Genomic DNA, 13,534 nt, shown 5'->3' with positions numbered 1-13,534 from the left:
TGACGGTCATTTCGAGTTTAACATATCATGTATTTCTCTAGCATAATCAAGAAAATAAAGTTTCAGATAGAGTGTGCCTTAAATTTAATAAGACACAAGGAGAAAAAAATCTGCCAAGGATTTATGCATAACAATAATTAGAACAACAGTATTATTAACCTATCACTGGCCATTAACTGCTTGCATACTTGCCTCTACCTAACTGGCTTTGTAATAGGGACTAAGGTGCAAATAACAACATACAGAGCATTTGGTAGATCATATTCTTGAGCCACTTGTTTATTAGTTTTCACCAGTGCTCCCCAAAGGGAAAGCAATTCCATTTTCAGAACTAACAGACTGTGTGTTGGATGGATGGTGCAAATGAGGGACAGAGGGGAAGGGTGATGTTAGAGTTAATATTCTAGCAAACTGAAATTTAAGCATAAAACATTTTCTTCCAGCTTTTAAGGTTGAAATCCTTTGTAAAATGTTATTACATAAACACTTTTTTTTTCTTCTTTGATGATTTATGATACCATGTTATGCCTGAGTTCTCACTGTGAACCTTACTTCTCAAAAAAACAGCAACCCTGAAGCAAATATAGAAGATATACAGGCACTGGACTAAATGTGTACCTTCAACTAGGGCACGGTTTGACTTGCTTCCTGTTTTCTGAGCTAAATTCCTTATATCGGGTTATTTATGTGTGTTAGAGTCAAATTCTTCTTGGTCTAGTGTGTTATGATTCGAGGTTTTAGCACTTAAAGTTTTACTCTATGGAGTCCCGTTGATCAGGGACTCGTGGAAGGTTGAATGTGTAGTTGGCTGTGATAAAATACCCTTGGGCTTGGAGGTCACATATAGGTTGAAATCCTGGCTCAGCCACTAATAAGCAAGTTACTCTACCACTCAATTTTCCTCGTTAGTGAAATGAGATTATAGTACCTATTCCCAGAGTTTCTGAAAGGATGGATAATAGCAATAGTGTGTCTCATTGTGTTATTTAGAGGATTAAGTAAGATCGTCAATGTAAATCACTTAGCACAGTGCAGTACCTATTATTATTTACTTAAACATTTTTCTTATTTCCTTGAGACATTTTCATAAACTCGGTACTTGACAGGGAAAGCAAAATTTAAAAACATAAAATTGTAAAATTTTTAGTAACATATAAATACAGTTATATACATTTTTGACTCCAATGTTTTTGCCAAAAAATTCACTTGCAGTTCTGAGGGCTGCTTTATTTTCTAAGTTCAAAAGGAGAGTAAAATATTTTGCTTCCACAGTAGTATAAAACTCCATAGAGGAAAATGCTTCATATGAAATAGTTCAAAATAAATTCCCGTCTAGCTGGGCCCAGATTGGTTATCCAAGAGAGTTGGTACCACTAATGTATAATGACAGTAGAATATTTGAGGCTGTGCTTGGAAGATGCAATAAATCTAGGTGGAAGGTAAACAATCATTCAATCTTTCAGATGCTTTGCCCATAAGACATTTGTAAATGTAAAATTCATTTTTAGTTTTCACCCATGTGTATGGTACCAGGGGGTGCTTGTTGCCTTGAGCTGTGAGATCTCGTTGAGTATAGAAGCACTTGAATTATCTCAGAATTTTGTAGGGGAGGAAGAGCAGGCAAATCTACAGCCGTCATGGTGATGGCCTTATGTGCAGAATATAATGAGCATTTTAAAAAATGTTTTTTTCTATGGGGTGACTGATGGAGGGGGGGAATTTAGGAGGAATCGGATTGTGGTGTGTGTGGTAGGGGGCACAGTTTATTCTCATTTCTTTCTCTTCTACTACAGTTTTTCTGGGCTACTGCAATTAGAGGGGGTATTGTTAAGTGCCTTCATCTTTCTGGAGGAATAGAAGTAGGGACAGTGGGCATGGGTGGCTGCCAATACCTTTAATTATAGCAATAAGTGCCTCTGGAAGTGAGATTCTTTTCCGCACTGGTGACATGGAGTGGGAATGTGTTCAGTCCACTGCTGGAGTGAGGACAAAAGTTAGGATCTCATTGACCTCATACCCAGGTGCTGATTTTTAAAAATAATTTTGAACCATTCTGCAGGCCTAGGGGAAATGGCTTGGTGGCGGTCCGTGGGAGGGGAGACATAAAAAAGATGTGTGACTGTGGATGCTTCACTCAAGCAGCTTTGTAAATCCCATCAAAAGGGCAAGTAAAGGGGTGCCTGGGTGGCTCAGTGGGTTAAAGCTTCTGCCTTCAGCTCAGGTCATGATCCCAGTGTCCTGGGATCGAGCCCCGCATCGGGCTCTCTGCTCAGCGGGGAACCTGCTTCCCCCCCCCCCCGCCCCCCGCCTGCCTCTTTGCCTACTTGTGATTTCTGTCTGTCAAAAAAAAAAAAAAAAAAAAAAGGGCAAGTAAAATATTCAAGGAATGAAAGCAGCGGAGAAGTGACCTTATAGATGTACATGAGAAATGATTTATTAATTGAATTCTCCTTAAAGAAAGCTACCTTTTGATGTTCTAAGATAAATACCAAGAAATATTAATGCCTTCCTCGTCCCAACTTCTAAGCCAAACTTCGGACTGAAAACAAACAAGTTTACAGATACCATTCATAGATGACAGTATTTATGGGTCAGATGGTTCACATTCATCTTCAGCCGCTGAGAACACTTCAGGAATATAACCATTCACTCCCAGAAAATGTCTAAAAGAACCTCAGAGGCAGAAAATAAAATACTGAACACGTAATGCTTGCAACTTTTAAAACTTACCATATTTTAGGATGGAAAATACATTTTGGAAAAGCAAGTTTTAGAGATTTTTGTATATTCTTTGTTTTAAAAATTCAGGCAAGACTTGCCTGACATACTTTAATATGTTAGGGACTTAAAAATGTCAGGCTCAGTACCTCCCACTCCCACTATTCTTTACTCATATCTACGATCCTACCATCAATTCTAACAGCTAGTGAAATGTTACTGAGAAGGGTAATAGAGATAGAGAAGTAAAACAGGCAAAAAAAATGAAGACATCCTTTAGTCTCCATGAAGAGAGGCCAGGCAGATGGCACTTATTGTCCAGCTACAAGAAAAACAATGGTCCAAGCATAATGATATACGGTGACTGCCACTTGGCCTCCTTGTTGTGGAGGCAACACTGGGAAACATGGTAGTACAATACCTTCCCCATGTAAAAGGAAATTGGATACTTTTTGCCATATAAGTATGGGTCAAGGGCTACCTGATCTTCAACTTTTGTGGGGGTAGAAAATGGCAATCTGGCTGTTTTGCGACCCTCTCTGGATTATGAGATGTTGGTCTTTAATTAAGAACTTAAATTTTAAGCATGAGGCAAACAAAATAGATCTATGTCCTTAGGGCAGCCAATGTAGGGCAGTCTGATCTAAGGAAAAATTTAGTATATGCATAGATCCAGAAAACTATCCACACCCCCCCGTCACCCTACATACTCATAAGCTTTTCAGTGTTCCCTCTCCCCATTCCACATCCCCATCCTTTCCCCTGTTCACAAAATGAGTGGAATTTCTCTAGAACTCCTTCCTTTAGTTCCCTTCAGCCCAGATTTGAACCAGGTTAGGCTGGTTTCAATTAAGTGTTAACTTTAAAAACAAGTGATTTTACACTTTCAAAGGCGTGTTAAAACGCTACCATTTTCTATCTTCAGTAAATACAAACAAGTATTAATTTCAGTGATCTCTCCGATTACGTTCTCTTTTTCCAAGACCAGCAATCCAACCATCAAGAGGGGTCCGTTATATTGTCCAGGTCTTTCTCCCCAAAATGAATTTTCCAACCCAACAGGGAATGGTTTTCTTTTCCTCTCCTCTTACTCCCTACTCAGTCCCAGAGAGGAACCTAATCACACTTCCTCATTGTTTTTTTTTTTCTATTTCCTGACATCTTTATCTGCAGGTACGTGGAACTGGTCAGTTACCTGTGTCCTGGTATCCTATGCCCCACCCCCAAATTCAGTTAGTTCACATCATACAAGCAATTATCTATCCAGACTCATCTAGTTGCAGTTATAAGCTGTCTGAAAATGCAGTGAAAATGAGGCACGGAATTGGCAGGATTCAGATGGTTAAGTACTAACATCTCACCTTCTATTATTTCCCCATCTATCTACCCTCTTCCTTACTAAGCTGGTATTTAAATAATTACGATCACCCTTATCAGTCCTCTACTTTACAGAAAAGAAATCCCTTAAACTAAAAGATGACTGTAATGTAAATAAGGCTGAGTTGTAGTGTTTTATGTGTCCTTTACTGCCATAAGGAGCAGATGGTACGTTTTTGTTGGTCATTGGACCTACTGATAACACTGTTTTACTAGGCACAGCTTTCTGACGTAATTATTATTCTTATACAGATTTCAGAGCCTTAATAACCACAGCAACATGCCACTAATAGAACAGGTTTTCTCAGGTTGGCAAATTCTTTTATAGGAATTTGCCAAGTTTAATATCCACAAATTATTTTATAAATCAGGTATTTGAAGCTGGAGCACTTTCCCTTATAAACAGTGGTTAAATTTCAATCATAAAGTGGCTTCAGTAATAAATTAAATAGCACAATACAATAAAAAGTAGTGTTTAAAGTATGTGAACAATACTATTGGCCAAACAAAGTACACAGAACAAGAAATTTTATTATCTTGAATGCTGGTGCATAACCAATAACAAGCTTAATTAGAGGAGGAGACAGAGGGAAACTTCAGAAACTGAGGTGGATTTCTGGGCAGGTTTAAAACTTTTAAAGGTTGAGGGCATAATTGCTCAGTCTTTTTTTTTTTTTTTAAGATGTAGGGCTTTCCTTTTACTTGACATTTTCACTTTAACAGTTCTTACGTTATGAAGTTCAACCCAAGTCTTTCACCTGTAAAATTAAATGAAAAAAAACAGAGAGCAAGTAAAACAACTTCTCTATTATGTAGGAGTATTAGAAATTGTTTGTTTTGTTCTTTCACATACATTTTCATGCCTAAATTTGATGTTTTATTATGGATGTTTTAATTTTTGAGTTTTAAAAATGGTAAAACAATGAATTTCCTTGAATTATAGATCACAGTAGCCTTATAAACGATCAAGATACATGTACAGACAAAATTTCAGATGCCCTTGAAAACACATTTTGAGATATAGCATATGTGATACGTATTTCTTTTTGGGTTTGCTTATCTTTTGGGGATACTGAAGAATACCCAATTTATTTTACACTAAAAATTCAGCCTTTGATCACTAGCTTGGACAGACCACAAAGTAGAATCTTCAGAGTTCTCTCAAGAGGCTCTCAGTCCAAATGATTCAGAAATCTTGCGTCCTAAATTGGATGTATTAGTTACTTTTTCTTATGTAATTAATATCATTGGGGTCTTGTACTTGTTTGTCTTGGTCGTAACTTATTCTTGCAAAACCATTCCTTACACTGAAATGTGAAAGGTATTTTCCCCAATGCAAGGAAAATAATCTGGATCAATGACAAAGTCAAAGCCACAGGTGTTTCAGGAGCATTCTTGAAAACAGATTTCCAGTCCTAAAATGTTTCTTTTCCTTCTTCTTTAACAATTCTTTTCCATAACCGTGCAGTCAACTGCCCTATTTATTATATTCTGCAAAACAACAACCACACGGAAAAAAAATTTTTTTTTGAGGATTAAGTTTTTTATTGGCACCGTACGATCTGGAATGAACCCAAAAGGCAGTGGCATGTTGGGTCTCTCCTCAAGTAGCTTCCTCCTCTTTTAACAGCATTTAATTACTCTCTATCAATAATCTCATCACAGCCGAGTTCTTCGGTCAGGCGATTGACAACCATAAGGGAAAAGAGCTCTTCGATAAAAGCCAACTGATCAAACGGGGTCTTCTCATAATGCATCTGAAACCCGCCATCCAGGGCTGCTTCCCTTGCTCTGGATGTTCTCAGAAACATCTTGTTGGCTTCTTCCAGGGCTGCGGATACTCTGTAGCCTGCGCCGCTCAGCTGCTCCTCTTCGGGATAATCATAGTCGTCCTCCCAGTCATCAAATTCCTCGCCCTCGTCCTCGCTCTCGAAGTCAGGGCCCGCGAGCTGGCCTGGCTGCTCCCCAGGGCTGGGCCGCTGAGCAAAGCCTCGTCCCCCCTGCGGTTCCGCCATTGGCTGGGCCGCCTCCTCCTCCATTGGGCCTTCCTCCTCGAGCTGTGGCGGGGCCCCGATGCGGGAGGGATTCGGGGACGGCTCCCGGCTCCCGCTGCCTACCTCCATCTGCGGAAGGTCACCCTCGCCGGGCATGACGTCCATCTGCAGGTCGTTGCTCTCTTCATACAGCTCGGACAGCTCGTTCATTTCCGACATTGTCCAAGCAGCTCAATCTCTTGCAATGCGTTTTTGCAAAACCGGAGCTACGCGGCCGAGCGGTTCTGCGCGTGCGCAAACGCCGCGCGCTTGCGTGACCCCGTGCGTTTGCGCGACCCCCAGACTACGCCCCGCGCTTGGCGTGCCCCTCGGGCCGGAGCTGCGGGGAGGCGTGGTCCTGCTTCCGGTCGGTTCCAAATCCGTAGCTAGACCCCCGGCGTTCAAGAGGTGCTTAATCTGCGTTTAACGGTTCCGCTGCTAATGATGCTGTGAACTTGAAAATACTGCACGTGGCCTCTGTAACGACTTTTAGTCCTCCTCCCCCTGCTCCTTACCCCTTCTGCTCCTCTTCCTCCCACCCGCGCAATCGCCTCTGCTCCAAGGCTTTAACCACCTTTCATCTATGCACTTCTAAATCCACACCTCCAAATCAAAGTGTTCCCAGCCACACAACAACATACTGAGAACTCATGCATTCAGCTCATCTGTTTGCCCCATCTTAAAAAAGTTAAATTCACAAATAAACATATTACCTATCTTCTTAAAAAGATATATGCTGAAGAAGTACTTGGTTCCATTTATTTTCGCAGACGGTAACCTCCCACTATTATCAGTTTGGTGTGTATTCGTCAAATCTTTTTACTTTGCCTTTATATGGCTCTTTACGTCCTCGTGGAAGAATCTTATTTTATGTGGGTGTTTTTGTTTTTGCATGCCTTACATAACCGTCTTCAAATGACAAAACAAAAAGCCTCTCAGCAATGTTTTGAACGTTTAGCTTTCTTAGTATACATAGATGAGTCTTTTTTTTTTCATAGCATTTCGTCTGTATAACTATAGTTGACCTAACTATGCGCAAAAAATTCTGATTTTTCGGTATTATGAACTATGGGTAAGTAACATTTCTTTAGAATAAATAACCTAGAGGTGGAAAGGCATAATTGTAGGGTAGGCGTACTTTAATTTTAATAATAGTGTCAAACTGTTCTCCAAGATTGCTGTACAAATTTAAGATCTCCTCAGCAGTGTTTGAGAATATCCTTGCCACACATGGTTTTGTTGAGCAGTTTTATCAATTTAATGGTATCTTGTTTTATTTCCCTTAGCCTTGATTTCTTGGAGATTGAGTATTTTTCCAATATGTTTATTGAACATTTGTGTTTCTTAGGGAAATTAGCTGGTCTTATTTTGGGTTTATTTCTTTTTATTATTGGTTTGTAGGAATTTCTTATAAACTATATGGATACTTTGTTTTACATGTTGCAAATATATGGTCCCTGCTTATTATTTATCCGATTTCAGGGATTCCCTTTTCTTTTTTTGTACCACAGTCTTAAAATGAGTTTTCCGGTAATCAAATTGAAAGGTTTTTTTTTTTCTCTATATGTCTTTTTCTTTCTGTTAATGTAGATTTTCCTACTTTACAGATCACAAGCATAGTTTTTTGTCTTCTAATATTTGAATAGATCTTTTATGGATAAAACATTTATATAAATACTATGAGAACAGGATTTATTTTTATATTTATCACATATATTCAGCTAATTCAGCCAACTCCACTAATTTAATCACTGTCCTTTTGTTGGCTGTTTGGTGCCACATTTGTCATAGACTAAAAGACAATGAATGTGTGAGTTTGTTTTTAGACTCTGTATTCAAATGAATTGCTACAGTTATAGTATGTATTGCTGATGAAGAAAATCTTTTCTCTTTGTTCTTTTAAAAATTGCCTTAGTTTTTTGCACGTTTGTTCTTCCATGTGAATTTTAGAAGTAGCTTGAAATGTTATCTGAATGACATAGGTGGAATTTTTTTTGATGTTGCATGGAATTTACAGATTAATTTGGGGGAGAATTCACATCTTTACAATATTGTCTTCTCATCCATAGAAGTGATATGTATCTTTCTCCTTGTTTGTGTCTTACTTATACCCTTCAATAAAGTTTTCTAAAAAGCCTTACATGATTCATACTAGCTTTATACTTAGGTACTCTTGTAAAATGTACCCTTCACTTCAGTACAATGTCTGATTAGCTATTGCTGGTATGTAGGAATGAGAGTTGATCTTTGTATATTGATTTGTTTTTAGTAATCACCTTTAACTGAAATATAAATAGAGAAAAGTGCACAAATTATAACTGTGCAGCTTGGTTATTACAAAATGGACATATTTTGTGCCACCACAATCCAGCTGGAGAAACACCATTTGCAGTATCCCAGAAAACCATTTGCTTTTTCTTCCTTTGCCCCATTATTGCCACCATCCTAATTTCAAACAGAATAAAATATTTTTGTCTGTTTTTGAACTTCAAAGAAACTAAACCATGCAGTGTATATTCTTTGTGTCTGGCTTCTTTTGCCCAAGAAATATGTTCTTTGCTACATAGTAGTCCATTGTTTGAATATCACAGTGATCATCATTGGTATTGTTTCCCATTTGGGAATATTACAAACAGGGCAGTAATTATCTTTCTTGAGAAGATCTTTGGTGCATATATTTATGCCATCCATTGGAATACAGCTAAGAGTAGAATTGCTTGGCCATCTTATGTAAGCAGAATTGCATATAGGTTAGGTTAAACAATTCTGAAGATGAGGTTAGCTAACTGATGCACAGCTGGTATTTCCATGAACCTTTAAAACAGTATGAGAAATACTTCTCTGTAAACTGGTCATTACACTGTGGTTTCCAAACAAGCCTAAACTCTCAAGTGGAAGAGATCATCTTCTTTGCTAAGTAATGCAGTTCACTTGGATAGTCTACTTCATATTGAAAACCTTAACCTTAGAGCCTTTTGGTGGTGAAGGACTGAAACTCAATTCAAACTAACTTATGTAAAAAAAAATAAATAAAATAGAAAAATGCATAAAAAGGTAAAGGGGTAAATGTGTTAGTTGAAATGATGGACTAAATATTACCCCCAGATTTTTTTTTTTTTTTAACTCTCAGCTCTGATATTCTCCAGAGGGAAAGCTTCATTTTCCCATCAGGCTTTTCCCAGATGTCAGCAAAAGATGGCTCCCAGAAGCTTTGGACTTAAACTAAGGCCCTTAATGTCAGAAAGAGGTGCATTCCTTCCTATTATCAATTTCAATTCCTCCCCTTGATATTGATTGGCTTTGCTTTATCCAGAGGGTAAAGCCCATTCTGATGGGCTAGGCTTGGATCGTGTGTCCAGCCATAAGGAGAGGGGCAGGGAGATCGGCATGTCAAACCTACTTGAACCTCATGAGATTGTTGCAGAGTGGGGATGGAGTAGTTTCAAAGATGCTGAGCAGGCAAAAATGAAACATACAGCTGTATGTCCATCACTGTTAGATTGTATGTAACCAGTCATAATTAATTTGTAGCATCATACATGTTTGATCTGTTTATGTTTTACAGATTATTGCAAATCATCATATGCAGTCTATTTCATTTGCCTCTGGAGGGGATCCTGTAAGTATCGACTCACGAAAGGTCTTTTTGTAAGAGTTAAAAGAACTTCCATGTAGAGCATGTTAGCCACTATGTCTTTTCCAGTGTTTTATTACAATTTGTGAATAGCTGTGTACAATCAAAGACTTAGCTTTGACAAAATATTTTCTGTTACTGATTTTTTAAAATATTTGGATTAGTAGGGGAGCAAATAATATTTAATTGTGTTGTGAGTCATGGAGTTATCATCTGAAACTCTTCTTGTAGGTAACATTTTAGATGTTAAGTCCTGAAAAACAAATATGTTATACATGTGTTGCCAGTCCTCCCTCAGCATCATTCTTAACACAGAGTTCCAGGCAGAGCCTTTTAAGCAATGGATTTGGTGTATGAGGGGAAGCCTTGTTGCTATTCTGGCTGTCAACCAAGGCCACCAAGTCTAACCCGAAATGAGCAACCAGGCTTGCAGAAGCTCATGGAGGGAATGTTTAGCTAACAGGAGAAAACTGCAGTTCCTTCCTCCCTAGAGGCCACATTTCCCATGAATTGTGAAGACTGAGCAAGTGCTCGCTCTCCAAACCTACTTTATAGGGTAGAAGGTCATTCCCTGACTCCCTACTCCATCACTTCTGAAGCAGAGTGAAAGGAGAGAGGCGTTGAAGTTAGGAAGCTTGTGACTGACCAAGAAACAGATCTGTTTGAACTGGAGGTAGAGGGAGGATTTTGCTGCTCCATGATATTGGGACATTTTTCTTCTCCCTGCAAACATAGAGAAGCTAGAAGTGGACTGAGTTTGATATTCGTAAGGACTGAACATTAGTAAGGTCAAGAATTTAAGGGGAGCAAATATAGACCCTGTTCTTCCTGACAATGTATTACCTTCTTTTGTGCTGAGAATTTATTACTAAAGATTGTATCCTTTAGAAATAAGGGAATAAAATCCAGTATCATAGTGGGTTTTTTTCTATCCACCACATTTAGTTTCTCACTTCCAACTTGAGGAATCAAATAGAGGGTCATAAATTATAGGACATATAACTCAGAAATCTAAAAGAGGTGTGGAACATTAGTAAAAACTAAATCTGGTGGGTCACTGCCAGGTTTTGATCTCTATGTTGAATATTTAAAAGGAAAAATTATTTTCTATCCTAAAATGAAATGAAGTTCTGAAGTTACTCTGTTGTAATCATTGCTTCCCTTACTGGCATCTAAAGTAAGTGACTTTCTTCCCTTGGTTGTTGGTATAACTTTTTTGTATGTGAAATATATAGTTAAATGCCATTTAAATTGCCCTATTCTTTAAAAATTTCAGTCATTACTTGTCTTCACATTGGCTACCAGTGACTCAAAATATTCAAGCGTGTCAAACCTAAACATTCTGTCTTCAGCACTTATTTGAAGCATATGGAAGAAAAAATCCTATTTATAGGACTTCAAGTCACTGGGGTTTTTTTCTTTTATTAATGGATACTTAATTTTCCCTTTAAGCTTCTCTATTTTCTCAGCTTTCAATTTTGGGTATAGTTATTTTCAAATGAATATATCAGTTCCCTTGGCCTATCATTTAATTAATATGTAAACCAGATTTTAGGAGTTCTGCCTCTTCCCCAAGCTATCAGCGCCATTGCTAGCACGTGGCCACAGCTTTGTTTGGGACACTCCCCAAGATCGTGTACAACTTCACAGCTAACTGGGTGCAAGATGCTAAAAGTCTCCATGGCTCAATGTGGTGCCTCTCTTTCAAACAGATTTCCTCCCAAGTTTAAGAAATCTGGCTATTCTTCCTTACCTCTTGACCTTGGCTCGCCCTTACCTTTACTCTCTTCTTGAAGGCATTTACTTGTCTTCTTCTCGTCAGTCCTGAAGACCGTTCTTGGTAATGCTTCTGTATCTCTATATACTTTCTCCTTTTCAAAAATGCATTACAAGTTTGTCACAAATATATTTTCTTGTATTTTTTCCATTATTTGGGCCTTTGAACATCCTTTAGATTCTCCCAGATGTGTACAGTTGTAGAATTTTGGAACTGTAAGACGGCTGGAGACTGTTGGAGGATGAGGTCCCACAACCTCTTTCCCATCATCTAGTGCCCCGGGTAGGGTTGCTGGCATCCTGCCACCTCTTCAAGTTTATAAATAGCAGCCAAGCCCCCAGCACTTGTGACTTTGCTTCTAAATTCATATAAAACAAAGCTCATAGATGTGACCTTATTTATTTACAAGATATTTCAAACCTTTTATCTGTTAGCATAAGATAAATTTACTTAGGTGTTTGTTATTTTTTAAAATAACTGAAGACCAGTTATGCTGACCCTGAGATCTGCTTCCTGCATGTTTCACTGTGGGTTACTCAGTGATGGTCCTTGAGGGTATTGTACACAGACTTTTATTCCTGCCAGTTGATTGCATCTTCCCTCTGGAGAGTCATACTTCTAATCTGCAAATGGCGTTGTGTGTATTTTTTTTTCCCTGAGAACTGAGATAACAAAAAGCATCTTTAATTATTAAAATCTTATCACTCATCAGTTTACTGTTTCAATAAAAGTCAGAATTACCAAGTGGTTTTTGTTTGTTTTTACAAAGTCAGCCACACATCTTTTTGAACTCCTTGGATTTTTCATGGGTTCTCATTTTCAAAAGTGATTTTTCCTTTCTAGATTCTGATCAAATAAATGCTTTTGTATTTTTGCTTTGTTACTTCTTACATTAACTCGCACTGCACACAAGCAAGTTAACAACCACAAAACCCAGTGTGTCTCTGTAATTGACTTACTTTCTGACATAGATGGTGTCTCTTGGGTCAACTGGGAGATCATGGCACTACCTCCTCGTTTATGAGTCCTTCGTGATGGCATAACCTCTGGTATGTCACCTGTCAACACAGGAGACACTCATGGTCCCTAACCATTTTTACAGAATGTATGTCCTAATATATTCCCTGTCTAGACTCCTTTTTAGTCTCAGTGAAAAAGTGTCACTCAATCTGCCTCCAAATTTTTAATTTTCAACTTCTCTCTCCAAGGGGCAGAGGATGTGGACTTCACAATGCCTGAACTACACAGTGTGTATTTATGTTCCCTCCTAGGACGCTTTGCTTTTCTCTTTAAGTAGAAACATTTGTATGTAAGTCCTTACCTCAGTATCATGTCCTAAATGTATTCTTATCTTTGAACAGTGTAATCCATTCATATTAAATGCAACCATTTTCCCTTTTTTATAGGATACCACGGACTATGTTGCCTATGTAGCTAAAGATCCAGTTAATCAACGAGGTATGGAAAGAAACTTCTAGATTTTCTTAAGAGCTGGTAGATAGCACCTTTAAAAAGGAACAGGCAGTTCTTTTCAATGTACAGAGTGAGGATCACTAGAGTGGTATAATAGTATATGAATTTGAGCTAAAATAAATAGCCTTGCTACCAGAACAAAGTAGAAAAAAATATATAGTTTGGATTTAAATCCCAGTCATTTGAGGGACCCTTATACCAGAAGACTTATTATCTATTTGCATAATCAAAAGAGAAGCTGTTTTGGCTATCATAGAAGGGGCTGGCTGCCACATCCCCAATGAATGAATGACTTACAGAGAAGACCAAGCCGGTGAGGTTATTGGCCTGCATCAGGCTTGGCAAGTGTGCTTGTGTGCGTGTGTGTGTATTTGTGTATGTGCACAGACATATGTGAGTGTATGTGTGTTGAGCCTGTGCATTTGTTGTCCAAAGAGTCTGGCATGTCACTTTGAGTATCTGGCTTCTTCTCATTTTGGGATCTCAGCGTAAATGTCTCTTCTTCCTAGAGATCTTTGACTG

General features: G+C 38.4%; 2 protein-coding genes across 3 annotated transcripts in view; one reads left to right on the top strand and one right to left on the bottom strand.

The window, feature by feature from the left end:
• Positions 1-13,534, top strand: part of SHC4 (SHC adaptor protein 4) — a 133,043-nt gene that overhangs the window by 73,676 nt on the left and 45,833 nt on the right. The window contains exons 5-7 of one of the 2 annotated variants that reach the window (XM_046009507.1): positions 9,694-9,747; positions 12,748-12,786; positions 12,946-12,997. In XM_046009507.1, coding sequence (XP_045865463.1) covers positions 9,694-9,747; positions 12,748-12,786; positions 12,946-12,997 — 145 coding nt within the window. The remainder of the gene's footprint in view (positions 1-9,693; positions 9,748-12,747; positions 12,787-12,945; positions 12,998-13,534) is intronic. The other variant, XM_046009508.1, reaches the window with a different exon arrangement.
• EID1 (EP300 interacting inhibitor of differentiation 1) lies at positions 4,607-6,389 on the bottom strand. Its single transcript, XM_046009509.1, has one exon. The coding sequence runs from the start codon at positions 6,306-6,308 to the stop codon at positions 5,733-5,735; it is 576 nt and encodes a 191-aa protein (XP_045865465.1). The 5' UTR covers positions 6,309-6,389; the 3' UTR covers positions 4,607-5,732.

This window comes from Meles meles, chromosome 6 (assembly GCF_922984935.1).
Source record: "Meles meles chromosome 6, mMelMel3.1 paternal haplotype, whole genome shotgun sequence".
NCBI classification, from domain to species: domain Eukaryota; kingdom Metazoa; phylum Chordata; class Mammalia; order Carnivora; family Mustelidae; genus Meles; species Meles meles.
The sequence above is the reverse complement of the archived record's forward strand: the minus strand, read 5'-3'. Positions and strand labels throughout refer to the sequence as shown.